General features: G+C 46.0%; 1 protein-coding gene across 2 annotated transcripts; it reads left to right on the top strand.

Moving 5' to 3' along the window:
- Positions 1–4968: 4968 nt before the first annotated feature.
- LOC132381624 (zinc finger protein 229-like) lies at positions 4969–13837 on the top strand. Of its 2 annotated transcripts, none has more exons than XM_059951155.1 (2): positions 4969–5013; positions 9695–13837. In XM_059951155.1, the coding sequence occupies exon 2, from the start codon at positions 10233–10235 to the stop codon at positions 11268–11270; it is 1038 nt and encodes a 345-aa protein (XP_059807138.1). In that variant the 5' UTR covers positions 4969–5013; positions 9695–10232; the 3' UTR covers positions 11271–13837. The 2 variants fall into 2 exon arrangements, with proteins under 2 accessions (XP_059807138.1, XP_059807139.1); XM_059951156.1 differs by lacking the exon at positions 4969–5013 and adding an exon at positions 5088–5398.
- Positions 13838–14580: the final 743 nt, after the last annotated feature.

The following is a 14580-nucleotide window of genomic DNA, read 5'->3' on the forward strand; positions in this document are numbered from 1 at the left end:
AACAACAGGATAATGATCCTAAACACACCTCAAAATCCACAATGGACTACCTCAAGGCACAAGCTGAAGGTTTTGCCATGGCTCTCAGAGTCCCCCGACCTAGACATCATCGAAAATCTGTGGATAGACCTCAAAAGAGCAGAGCATGCAAGATGGCCCAAGAATCTCACAGAACTAGAAGCCTTTTGCAAGGAAGAATGGGCGAAAATCCCCCAAACAAGATCTGGAAGACTCTTAGCTGGCTACAGAAAGCATTTACAAGCTGTGATACTTGCCAAAGGGGGTGTCACTAAGTACTGACCATGCAAGGTGCCCAAACTTTTGCTTCAGGCCCTTTTCATTTTTTTTGCTATTTTGAAACTGTAAGAAAGTGGGGAAAAAAGTAATCTTGCTTAAAATATTAAAGAAATGTGTCATCTTTAACATTATGCCTTTTGGAAATCAGGTCATCTTTTATTCACTTAGATATTTACAGTAACAGAAACTTTGACCAGGGGAGCCCAAACTTTTGCATGCCCCTGTATGTTGAAGCCTTATTTTGACAAGCAGGAACCATCTGTGAAAGTTTTTGTCAAAACAATTGAGTCTGGCAACCCTTGGAATGAATTAATTGACCCATCTGAGGTTTATTCTAAGACAAACATTGTCCCCATGAGATTATCGATTCCGACTACTTTAGAAAGCAATGATAACAAGTTGGCTCATTTGCAGCCACAGCAGCAACAGGAATTAATTTTGAAATTTTAAAATTTTGATGTTCCAAACCAAACCGATTAAGCAACGCCCCTTTCGCATGAACCTGGTGTTACGTATCCCGTAACTGGATAACTTACCAGCAAAGATAGAGAGGTCCGTTGAAAATATAGAAGTCACTCAGAAGTCTGCAGGCTTCAGCCTTTTGGGAATCGCTGGGTTTCACGTGGGGCGACAGAGAGAGAGAGATTGGGGGAGAAGAGAAAGAACTTGCCGGGTCTTTATGAAGCTTCCGTGAAATCGGGGGAGCGTTGGTTCCCTCTCCCCGATGTTAGTTAAAAGCGGTTTTCTGTGATTCCAGCCACAATTTCCAATCCCGGAATCTGACGCACGTGGCTTCCTTCAGAATGGCTTCCCGCTACTGCGGGATCACCCTCTCGTGTCTTCTTGGTGCGTCCGAGGGCTGTCCCCCTGAGACTCTCCTTTATACTTCCTCAAGGGGTCGCAGGTGTCAATCAGGTTGGGATGATGCAAGCTCTCTCTCAACCAGCCCACCTTGCCCGAGGGCTTTTCACGTGGTCTCCATGAGACAATAGTCGCTGTCGTCTGATTCTGCATCCCGAGTGGAACGTGCTATTCGGCACATTTCTCTCTCTCCCACTTCCTGGGTCTATTCAGCTCATCTCCCTCTCTCTCTCTCTTCCTGGGTCTACTGACCCCCCCCCCCCTCACCGGGTGCTCGTGATTCTCACAAAGGAGGGGGCTGGGATCATAACACTGGAAAGATGTAAATTTCTGATAGTGACGTCTGGCAAGTCCCCATTTTGCTATTACCTCCTTAATTGGGCCTTAATCCCCTCGTCTGATTTCCAATCATTCCCAGTTCCTCCAATTCCATCACACCTGGTTCCCATTAGCGAACATAGAGTAAAACTTGGGCGTCACAGCCCTGCTTTACCAGTTCGACTATAGTGTGAGTAAACCTCGTTTCCTGATTCCTTCGGACTGTCAGTTCTAAGCTCCGCATCATTTCCTGGATACTCTACCTAAACCATGTCTCTTTTCATTTTTCAAACTTTTTATTAATTTTCCAGTAAAGAATATACAAACCAGAGGAGGTTTAGCAAACAGACAATACAAAAGACATATAGACAGCAGTTAAAAAAAGAAAGTATATATTGTCAAAATCAGATAGGTAAAATGTTACGCTGTTATATATACAATATAATAAAAAAAACACAACTCCTCTTGACAACCGTAGAAAAAAAAAGATTGGAAATTTTACTTAATTAAAGAAAAAACACTCTAACTAAGCAGAACAAACAAACAACAAAAAAAGAAAGATTGGGCAGTCCATTTGAGGATAAATTTAGAAGAAAGAGAAATAGAAAAAAATCATCCGTCCAGTCATCTCCGAACGTTCACGGATAAGGATTTTCCCTAAAGAGAGTAAAGAAAAATAAATAAAAATTAAATTAAATCACGTGAAAATATTAAGGGTCGCCAGACGTTCAAAATTAAAGGATGTATCAAATGTCCGGCTTCTAATTTTCTCCAAGCTTAGACACGACATAATGGAGTAGGCGGGTAGAGTCTTTCCAGTGCAGCAAGAAAGTTCTCCCAGCCAGTAGAGTTGAAAAGGTTGTCACATGTTGAGTGGAAGCAGACACTCTGCTTGCTTCCTCTGGAATGATCCCAAAAATTGCTGGAAGTGAATTGGGTTGAACATTCACTTCTATAACTTTAGATAGTATTCCAAACACATCCCTCCAAAATTATGTAAGCTTACACATCACAAAAACATATGAGTCAGAGTAGCCGCTTCTGCATTACATCTGTCACAAATAGGGCTTATATTAGGAAAAATATGCGCCGATTTATCTTTGGACATATGGGCCGTGTACTACCTTAAACTGAATTAAGGTATAGAGTGCACAGATCAATGATTAACTAGATAATAAATTTTACTCCATTGATTATCTGAAAGTGAATGTTGAAGTTCTATTTCCCAAGTGCATTGAATTCTATCGTTAGGCGACATGCAAGCATTCATTAACTGTTTATAAATGATAGCTATTAATCGTTTAACCTTGTCTCTGTGTAAAGTCTCCCCATTCACGACGGTGCTAACGCCTCACGACTCTGCCTCTATGCCCGTGTCCTGCACTTGAGTTCGTCCTCAGCCTCGTCCTTGCAACAAAATTGGCTGAACAAGAAATTGAGTATGTGCTGGAAAATGGTATTATTAGGGTTCCACTTCAGATTGGAGTTCAACTTGTGTTATGGTGCCTAAACCAGATGGTAGTATTCGGTTTGGCACTGACTATAGAAAGGTGAATGCTGTAACAAAGGCAGATGTTTATCCAACCCCGAGGGTGGATGATCGCGTAGATAAGGTTGGAAGAGCTAAGTTTCTTACAAAGATTGATCTGCTGAAAGGTATTGGTGTGCTCCTTTGACGGATAGAGGTAGAGAAATTTCTGCATTTGTGACACCTTCTGGGTTGCATGAATACAATGCTTTGCCGTTTGGGATGAAAAACACTCCAGGAACGTTCCAGAGAATGATTAATTCTGTAATTCGAGGGTTAGAACACACAGATGCCTATATTGATGATTTAGTCACGGGAGATGACACCTGGGATCCTCATATCTCTGCAGTGGAAAAGCCGTTTCAGATTCAGATTCAGTTTATTGTCGTTTAGAAACCACAAATGCAATACAGTTAAAAAATGAGACAACGTTCCTCCAGAATGATATCACAAAAGCACATGACAAAACAGACTACACCAGAAAATCCACATAACGTTTGGCAATCCCCAGTCCAGAGTCCGGAGAAGCTGCTGCGTATTAACATCGCGCTACTGTCTTAGCGCGTTCCCGGAAAGGAGCTCCAACTCCACCAGACAAAACAAGACCAAAAATTAAAGCTTCAAGACCCGCACAAAACCACATAGTTACAACAGTGCAAACAATAGCATAATTGATTAAAACAAAACAGACCATGGGCACAGTAAAAATAGTCCAAAGATGTTAAAAGACTATAAGTTCAAAAGAAACCACCACACAGTTTCCACAAATCCTCAGGGTCCCGATAGACTCGCCATCCCACGCCGGCGGCAGAAGGGAATACCCCCGCTATGGACTTCCACAGCGCCGCCGGACTCAGCCTCGCAGACACAGCACACAATGAAAGCGCCCCGACCACAGCGGCTTTCCAAGACCAACCTTACAGTTAAATTAGCTGAGAGTGAACTTGGCTATGCCACGGTGACCTATCTTGGTTATGTGGTGGATGAAGGTGAATTAGCTCCTGTTCAGGCAAACGTTCAGGCAATTTCTGAAGTTCCCATTCCAACGGGTAAAAAAGGCTCTTATAAGGTTTTTGGGAATGGTTGGATATTATCGTAAGTTCTGTAAGATCTTTGCTGACACTGCTCCTCCTTTGACTAAGCTACAGAAGAAAGTGGAAAAGTTTGTTTGGACAGAACTTTGTCAGGAGGCATTTGATCAGTTAAAGGCCATTTTAAGTCACCACCCTGTAGTCAGGTCACCTGACATTGCAAAGCCATTTTCTATAGCGGCGGATGCCAGTGACGAAGTTGCAGGAGCAATGTTACTACAAATAATGATGATGTGGAACATCCTGTGGCTTAATTGACAAGGAAATTTAATAAGCATGAACGAAATTATTCTACATAAAGAAAGAGTTATTGTCACTTATTCTAGCTTTGCAGCATTTTGATCTTTATGCTTGCCCGCTCAGAAACCACTTGTGGTTTATACACATAATCCATTCGTGTTTTTGAGTAAGTTGAAGGACAAGAACAGAAAGTTGTTAAGCTGGAGTCTGATTTTGCAGGAATATGATCTTATGATAACTCGTGTAAAAGGCAAGGACAATATAATTGCCTCGACTGTTTATTCCTCTGCGTACATGCAGCCTGACCTGCTGAGTTCCTCCAGAAATTTGTGTATGATGTCCTTTTGTTTTACATCTGCATTTGTAAGTGGGTTGGACTTTGACTTTTGACACATGGAATGTTTGTTGACATTGAGTATATTATTTGTGTGAGCGTGCTGCATTACAGTAGTTGCGGAGTATTGCACATAAAAACAATGATTGGTTTTGGAGTATCAGGTAGAGGGAAACCGGCGCTTGCCAGGTCTTTGAATGGTACCTTGCCTACCCAGGTATCTTCGCGCGTCAGAATACGCCCGGCGTGACCCAGCGGTCAAACGCGCAGGCGTAAAGATTTCCTGTTTTCCGTACATTGCGCATGCGTCCTGTGGACAGAGGGGTCTGGATGGTCGGCGGCAGGTAGGAGCTGGTTTCCGGGTGGGGGCGTCTTATATCATCGGGCCCGCAACCCCGAATGAGGGAGAATTGCTGCGAGCTGTGGACACACCGCGGCCCCGCACCTCGGGACAGTTTTGCCCCTTCCTCCACCCCGGGCCCCGGGGAATTTGGGGCTGATGAGCGAAGGTGCTGGCGCCATTTCTATGACGCATGCGCACTGCGGGGACCGTGACCCCCGGGCATCTGGTCCTGATGTTCCCCGGGGAAAGTGACCGACACGGGGGACACTTCCAGCGCTTCCCCCGCCGGTGGCGGAGGGGATGGGAGCGGATGCATCCCTCAGACTCGGAACAAAACTGGAGTTCCGGGTTAATGGCAGCTGAAGTCCGTTTCAGTCACTGAAGATGTGAGTTAGCGCTGCAGAGTGAACAGAGAGAATCGTTACGCCAGCTTTAGTTCTTTAGAAAATCACCTTCGTTCTACCGCCTGTTGTTCTGGAACTTTTTACCCTTAAGAACACAAAACCATTAGACATTGACCACTCGGCTCTGAAAATCCTTCATGGTTAATTGATTATCGCCCTCAACCCCGTTCCACTGCCTTCTCGCTGTAAACTTTGATGCCCTGACTAACCCAGAAAAGTAAAAGTGGCAGGCAGGCAAATCCAGGGCAAAAAGCAAAAAAGAGCTACTTTTCAACATAATTGTATAAGGGCTAAGAGTGTTGTGAAAATAAGCCTGAAAAAAAGCGAGGAGCATTCGTAACGAGGTGGATGAACTGAATGTGCAGATAGTTATTAATGAATATGATATAGTTGGGATCACAGAGACATGGCTCCAGGGTGACCAAGGATGGGAGCTCAACGTCCAGGGACATTCAATATTCAGGAGGGATAGACAGGAAAGAAAAGGAGGTGGGGTAGCGTTGCTGGTTAGAGAGGAGATTAACGCAATAGAAAGGAAGGACATTAGCCAGGAGGATGTGGAATCGATATGGGTAGAGCTGCATAACACTAAGGGGTAGAAAGCGCTGGTGGGAGTTGTGTACAGGCCACCTAACAGTAGTAGTGAGGTTGGGGATGGCATTAAACAGGAAATTAGAAATGCGTGCAATAAAGGAACAGTAGTTATAATGGGTGACTTCAATCTACATATAGATTGGGTGAACCAAATTGGTAAGGGTGCTGAGGAAGAGGATTTCTTGGAATGTATGCGGGATGGTTTTCTGAACCAACATGCCGAGGAACCAACTAGAGAGCAGGCCATTCTAGATTGGGTATTAAGCAATGAGGAAGGGTTGGTTAGTAATTTTGTCGTGCGAGGCCCCTTGTGTAAGAGTGACCATAATATGGTGGAATTCTTCATTAAGATGGAGAGTGACATAGTTAATTCAGAAACAAAGGTTCTGAACTTAAAGAAGGGTAACTTTGAAGGTATGAGACATGAATTAGCTAAGATAGACTGGCAAATGATACTTAAAGGGTTGATGGTGGATATGCAATGGTAAGCATTTAAAGATCGCATGGATAAGCAACAACAATTGTTCATCCCAGTTTGGCAAAAGAATAAACCAGGGAAGGTAGTGCACCCGTGGCTGACAAGGGAAGTTAGGGATAGTATCAAGTCCAAAGAAGAAACATATAAATTAGCAAAAAAAAGCGGCACACCTGAGGACTGGGAGAAATTCAGAGACCAGCAGAGGAGGACAAAGGGTTTAATTAGGAAAAGGAAAAAAAGATTATGAGAGAAAGCTGGCAGGGAACATAAAAACTGACTGTAAAAGCTATTATAGATACGTGAAAAGAAAAAGATTGGTCAAGACAAATGTAGGTCCTTTATAGTCAGAAACAGGAGAATTGATCATAGGGAACAAAGACATGGCAGACCAATTGAATAACTACTTTGGTTCTGTCTTCACTAAGGAGGACATAAATAATCTTCTGGAAATAGTAAGGGACCGAGGGTCTAGTGAGATGGAGGAACTGAGGGAAATACATGTTAGTAGGGAAGTGGTGTTAGGTAAATTGAAGGGATTAAAGGCAGATAAATCCCCAGGGCCAGATGGTCTGCATCCCAGAGTGCTTAAGGAAGTAGTCCAAGAAATAGTGGATGCATTAGTGATAATTTTTCAAAACTCCTTAGATTCTGGATTAGTTCCTGAAGATTGGAGGGTGGCTAATGTAACCCCACTTTTTAAAAAAGGAGGGAGAGAAAAACCGGGGAACTATAGACCGGTTAGACTGACAGTGGTGGTGAGGAAAATGCTAGAGTCGGTTATCAAAGATGTGATAACAGCACATTTGGAAAGAGGTGAAATCATCGGACAAAGTCAGCATGGATTTGTGAAAGGAAAATCATGTCTGACGAATCTTATAAAATTTTTTGAAGATGTAACTAGTAGAGTGGATAGGGGAGAGCCAGTGGATGTAGTATATTTAGATTTTCAAAAGGCTTTTGACAAGGTCCCACACAGGAGATTAGTGTGCAAACTTCAATCACACGGTATTGTGGGTATGGTATTGATGTGGATAGAGAATTGGTTGGCAGACAGGAAGCAAAGAGAGGGAGTAAATGGGACCTTTTCAGAATGGCAGGCAGTGACTAGTGGGGTACCGCAAGGCTCAGTGCTGGGACCCCAGTTGTTTACAATATATATTAATGATTTAGACGAGGGAATTAAATGCAGCATCTCCAAGTTTGCGGATGACACGAAGCTAGGTGGTGGTGTTAGCTGTGAGGAGGATGCTAAGAGGATGCAGGGTGACTTGGGTAGGTTCGGTGAGTGGGCAAATTCATGGCAGATGCAACTTAATGTGGATAAATGTGAGGTTATCCACTTTGGTTGCAAGAACAGGAAAACAGATTATTATCTGAACGGTGGCTGTTTAGGAAAAGGGGAGATGCAATGAGACCTGGGTGTCATTGTACACCAGTCATTGAAGGTGGGCATGCAGGTACAGCAGGCGGTGAAAAAGGCAAATGGTATGTTGGCATTCATAGCAAAAGGATTTGAGTACAGGAGCAGGGAGGTTCTACTGCAGTTGTACAAGGCCTTGGTGAGACTGCACCTAGAATATTGTGTGCAGTTTTGGTTCACTAATCTGAGGAAAGGCATTCTTGCCATAGAGGGAGTACAGTGAAGGTTCACCAGATTGATTCCTGGGATGGCAGGACTTTCATATGAAGAAAGACTAGATCGACTAGGCTTATACTCACTGGAATTTAGAAGATTGAGGGGGGATCTTAATGAAACGTATAAAATTCTAAAGGGATTGGACAGGCTAGATGCAGGAAGATTGTTTCCGATGTTGGGGAAGTCCAGAACGAGGGGTCACAGTTTAAGGATAAAGGGGAAGCCTTTTAGGACCGAGATGAGGAAAAACTTCTTCACGCAGAGCGTGGTGAATCTGTGGAATTCTCTGCCACAGGAAACAGTTGAGGCCGGTTCATTGGTTATACTTAAGAGGAAGTTAGATATGGCCCTTGTGACTAAAGGGATCGGGGGTATGGAAAGAAAGCAGGTACAGGGTTCTGAGTTGGATGGTCAGCCATGATCATACTGAATGGCGGTGCAGGCTCAAAGGGCCGAATGGCCTACTCCTGCACCTATTTTCTATGTAACCAAGAACATATCAACCTCTGTTTTAAATGTACCCAATGATTTGGCCTCCACAGCCGTCTGTGGCAATGAATTCCACACATTCACTACTTGCTGGCTAAAGAAATTCCTCTCTGTTCCAAATGAACGCTCCTCTATTTTGAGTCCGTACCCTCTGGTGCGAGATTCCCCCATTATAAGTAACATCCCCTCCACATCCACGCTATCTAGACTGTCTCATACTCGATGGGCTTCAGTGAGATCCCCCGATTCTTCTGACCACCAGCGTGTACAGGCCCAGAGTGATGAAATGATCCTCATACATTAACCCTTTCATTACACTTCCTGATAAAGTATTCCATCTGCCACCTCTTTGCCCATCCTCTCAAAGTCTTTCTGCAGACTCTCTGCTATCTGAACACTACCGGCCTTCTCCATCTCTCTTTGTATCGGCTGCAAACGAGGCAAAAAAGCCATCAGTTCCTTCATCCACATCATTGACATTTAACGTGAAGCAATTCCAAGACCGACCCCAGCAGAACACCACTAGTCACTGACAGCCAACCAGAAATGGCTCTCTGTGTTCCCACTCTTTGCCTCCTGCCAATCAGCCGATCTTCCATCCATGCCAGTCCCCATGAAAACTCCTTTTTCACCGTTCCCCTCTCTGGCTACATAGTGACATCAAACACCTTTATCCTGGGTGACCAGTGACCGGTAGCTTTCACATCACAAAAGTGCCACATCTGAGTGAGACAGACCAATGCCCTCCCCTTCACATTCATTGGCTGTGACACCGATGAGTCACCACTGTCAGTCACCAGAATGGTGGGAGATCAGAATACTTAGAAAGCCCCCAGGATCAGCCATGTAATTGATGACGGGCAGAAATGGCCCATTCTGATACGGACAATCAAACTGTCAGAGAATTTGATGGTCGGTCTGGCCACCTGGTCCGTGCCCAGTCAGACGACGAGTTGTTCGTCCAACTTGTGTTGAACCTCACTGTGACAGTGTGATGTCAGACCTCTCCACAGACACTGAAATTATCTCATCTCAAACGCTGTCCTTCACCCACTGATGTCTTCTGTAAATCTTTTCACAGGTTGGAGACGGCAAAGGATTTGCGTACGGGAATCTCAAACCCATCAGTTCTGCTGTGCTTGACCAGACACTTAAGGAGTGAGCAGACATTTTCTTTGCAACACCAAATCTTCCATTGTCGATCCTTGAAGATGAAAAAGTGATTTATCTTTAAGTGAAGTTTTCTGTTTAAATTCAGTGAAATCCACTGGAACCGGGGTGCTGAGAACACACCAGCATTTGTTCCCCAGAGATCAGTTCTTCATCTGCATTGATTGTGCGAGGAATTCAGTACGTCTCTCATCTGACTTGGTGACCCTCCCCCCGGAGAATTGAGAGCAGGGAGATATCATTCGTTAGCTCTCAGTGGGAGAAGGGATTCAGTCACTCAGCCCACCCACTGACACACCAGTGAGTTCACACTGTGGAGAGGCCGTTCACCAGCCCTGAGTGTGGGAGGGATATAATTCACCCCCAGCAATGAGACACCAGCGCGTTCACGCTGGGGAGAGGCAGTTCACCTGTTCGGATTGTGGGAGGGATATAATTTTTCCTGGGCAATGAGACACCAGCATGTTCACCCTGAGGAGAGGCTGTTCACCTGCTCAGAGTGTGGGAAGGGATTTACCTACCCATCTCACCTGCAGAGACACCAGCGAGTTCACACTGGGGAGAGACCGTTCACCTGCTCAGACTGTGGGAAGGGATTCACTCAGTCATCTCAACTGAAGGTACATCAGCGAATTCACACTGGGGAGAGGCCGTTCATTTGCTCAGAGTGTGGGAAGGGATTTACTCGGTCATCCCAACTGAAGATACATCAGGGAGTTCACACTGGGGAGTGGCCGTTCACCTGCTCAGAGTGTGGGAAGGGATTTACTCGGTCATCTCAACTGCAGATACACCAGCGAGTTCACTCTGGGGAGAGGCCATTCACCTGCTCAGAGTGTGAGAAGACGTTTACCCACCCATCTCACCTGCAGAGACACCAGCGAATTCACACTGGGGAGAGACCATTTATCTGTTCCGTTTGTGGGAAGAGATTTACTCAGTCAGCAGACCTGTTGACACACCAGACAGTTCACACCGGGGAGAGGCCGTATATCTGCACTGAATGTGGGAAGGGATTTACTCGGTCGTCTGAGCTGCTGGCACACCAGCGAATTCACACTGGGGAGCGACCGTTCACCTGCTCAGACTGTGGGAAGAGATTTACCCACCCATCTCACCTGCAGAGACACCAGCAAATTCACACTGGGGAGAGGCCGTTCACCTGCTCAGACTGTGGGAAGGGATTCACTCGGTCATCAAACCTGTTGACACACCGGAGAGTTCACACTGGGGAGAGGCCGTATATCTGCACTGAATGTGGGAAGGGATTCAATCGATCGTTCCACCTGAAGAGACACCAGCAAGTTCACACTGGGGAGAGACCGTTCACCTGTTCCATTTGTGGGAAGAGATTTACTCAGTCATCAGATCTGTTGATACATCAGAGAGTTCACACTGGGGAGAGGCCGTATATCTGCACTGAATGTGGGAAGGGATTCACTCAGTCATCCCACTTGCAGACACACCGGTCAGTTCATTTTCTCTGAATGTGGGAAGGGATTCACTCAGTTATCCCACCTACAGACACACCGGTCAGTTCATTTTCTCTGAATGTGGGAAGGGATTTACTCGGTTCTCCCACCTACAGGCACATCAGTCAGTTCACACCGGGGAGAGGCCGTTCACCTGCCAGACTGTGGGATGGGATTTATTCACCCATCTCACCTGCAGATACAGCAGCAAGTTCACACTGGGGAGAGCCCGTTCATCTGCACTGAATGTGGGAAGGGATTCACTCAGTTGTCCCACCTTGTGAAACACCGGCGAGTTCAAACTGGAGAAAGTGTTTCAGTGAGCAGGATGCTGGATGATTAACCATCGTGATTGCTGAATTCAGAGACGATCAAAGATGACTGTGTCAGACTGTAGTGATTGCTGCTTCTCATCCCACCAGATCTTCTGGTCACTGGGTGAGGGAGCAGTTTCTTCAGCGATTGTTCACCGTTACACACACACGCACACGCGCGCACACACACAAACACACACACACACGGTGGTGCAGCTGTATATGGAATCTTTCCCATGTGCAATGGCATTTTCTGTTCTCAAATCTGGTTCCCGTACTCACATCTCCAGAAATGATCACAACCTGTGAAGTTGAACCCATCTGACGCCGCATCAGATCTCAGCCAGCTAGCGATCGATAAGAGGTCGGAGGAATTACATTATGATGGATTGAGGACTCAGTCATTGTAAAAACGATAGACTGCAGATGTTGGAAATGTGGAGCAAGACGCACAAAATGCTGGAGGAACTCAGCAGGTCAGGCAGCATCTATGGAGGAGAATAAAGAGTTGGCAGTTCTGGCCGAGACCCTTTATCACAACACTGGGAAAGAGTCCTGATAAAGTGTCTTGGCCCAAAAAATTGTCAGTTTATTCCTCTCCATAGATGCTGCCTGACCTGCTGAGTTCCTTCAGCATTGTGTGTGTGTGTTGCTATGGGAGCAGTGTTGAGATTAAGTTACATTTGTATTAAATGGAAATTCAGGGTATTGTGATGAAATGATTATTTGGAGTATCGTCAGTGCTTTGCCATTCACCATGCTCCTACCCTGCTTTGAATGTCTAACTGGGAATTTGGGAAGGTGCATTGATGGTGAATGGGATTTGAAGAATCGTGTTGGAATTACGGTACTTGGGGTGTTAGAAGATTGAACTGTTGATAAGTGGAGGTCCAGGGAATTAAATTAGGATTAAACGAATATTTGGGGAACTGAGTGGAGATTTGGGGAAGGAAATTGTTATTACGTTGGAATTTGGGGAATTAAATGAAGACATGGGGAACTGCATTGGGTCAGATGGGATTCAGGAGCTACCACTGGATTATATCATTTGGATTGTATGTGGATTATGTGCGGACTGGGGTCCAGTGACGAGTGGAGTGTCTGTGTTAGGGGCTCTGATATTCATTAGCGATGTAACATTTGGATATGGATGTGCCCAGCACAACCTGCGTCACTAAACTAGAGGGTCCAGTGGGGACTGAAGGAGGTTACAATGAATTACAAAGACATCTTGATCAGTCGGCTGAGGAGGGGGAAATGGTTTTCAATTTAGGTCATTGTGAAGTGTTGAGGTTTAGACATTCAAATCAGGCTAGGACCAGGGGGAATGGGTTGGCACGGAGGAGTGTGTGGAACAGGGGGTGCTGGGTGTACCAGCACACATTTCACCGAGTGGCTGCACGGGGAGACAGTGTAGTGAAAGCAGCTTTTAACCCGCTGGCCTTCATCAGTCGGGGCATCGAGTTCAGCAGGAGGGACGTGATGTTGCAGTTCTACAAGTCATTGTTCGGTCCTCACTTGGAGAAGAGAGTACAATGTGGGTCACCCTGTAACAGGGAAAACACTGTCGAGCTGCAGAGGGTGCAGAAGAGATTTACGAGGCTGGTACCCAGACTCGAGAGCTGAGTTGTAGGGAGAGGTCGGTCACGCTGGAGTGTAGGAGAATGAGGAGTGACCTCCTGGAGGTTTATAAAGTCATGAGGGGTTCATAGACTTTTTCCCAGATTTGGTGAGTCTAATATTAAAGGGCAGAGATACATGAGAAGAGGGAGAGATTTAAAAGAGACCTGAGAGGAAAATTATATCCACAGGGGGCAGTGAGTACCTGGAATGAGCTGCCAGAGGAAGTGTTCGAGGTGGGTACAGTTGTAACATTTAAAACTCATTTGGCTATGTACACGGAGGGAAGTGTTTGGAAGATTAGTGGCTGACCATGGGCAACCGGGACTAGCAGGAATGATGCTCCCTACAGTGGTCAGCATGGACCAGTTGGGCTGAAGGGCCTGTTTCTGTGCCGTATTACTCTGTGACTCCATGAAGACAATGAGCAGCAGAACACAAAGGAGCTGGAGGGACTCAGCGGGTCAGTCAGTGTCTCTGACGGGAAATGGACAGTCGACATTTCAGGTCAAGACCTCGTATCTGCACTGACTGCTGGTATAAGAAGTGGTGGAGCAAGACCTGGGTGGTAGGTAGATCCGGATGAGGAGGGCTGGATGGAGACAGTGACAGTGGCTGGGAGACCAAAGGTGCAGGTGACAAATGGTTGCAGGTGGTAGATCACATGGGAGGGGAGGGAGGGAAGAGGCAGTGGTGATCCAGTGGGAAGAGATTACAGAAGGGAATTGCGTTCTGCTGTACGAGAGATAGGTAGAAGTGTTCGGGGGCTCAGGAACGAACAGGGGTGGTGATTGGGGCAGGAGGAGGTCTGCCGCGGCAGCATCAGACAGCTTTTTAATAAAGGGGCCGAATGGACTGGTCCACAGTGTTTGCACTCCTGTCGTTTTCCCATCCATGGCCAATGGAAGACCTTTCCCACATGTCGTGTGGTGGTGGTGGTGGTCCCAGTCAGTTCCACCCAGAATTGTTTCTCACCCCCCTACAATGACTCCGAAACAAACTGGTGGAGAGGTCGGAGTCACTCCCGCCGGACTTTGGGAATTCCGGTTTTCTCACATTATCTACTCCCCTTTCCCCAACTCCCGCTTCACCTCATCTGCTGTAAAGTCGATATTATCTGATTCCGCCCCCAGTCCCAAACCACACCTGCTCCCCGCTTCGGTGGCTCTGCATAGGCTCCCAGCATGGGGACAGGCCCATTGGCCCACTGTGTCTGTGCTAACCCCCATCACCCGTTTACACTGATACCACTTTACTTCCCATCACACTCCCATCAATTTCACCCAGACCCCTGACCCGCACAAACTGCGAGGGGACAATTCACAGCGAGCATGCGAGGAAATCACATCCCTCTAATTCAATTTAATTTATGTATATTTCTTATTGTAATT

The sequence above is a fragment of the Hypanus sabinus genome, chromosome 26 (genome assembly GCF_030144855.1).
Source record: "Hypanus sabinus isolate sHypSab1 chromosome 26, sHypSab1.hap1, whole genome shotgun sequence".
Lineage (NCBI taxonomy): Eukaryota > Metazoa > Chordata > Chondrichthyes > Myliobatiformes > Dasyatidae > Hypanus > Hypanus sabinus.

Excerpts from the sequence above, each read along its gene's own strand:
- LOC132381624 (XM_059951155.1), top strand. The coding sequence starts at position 10,233 with ATGAGACACCAGCATGTTCACCCTGAGGAGAGGCTGTTCACCTGCTCA.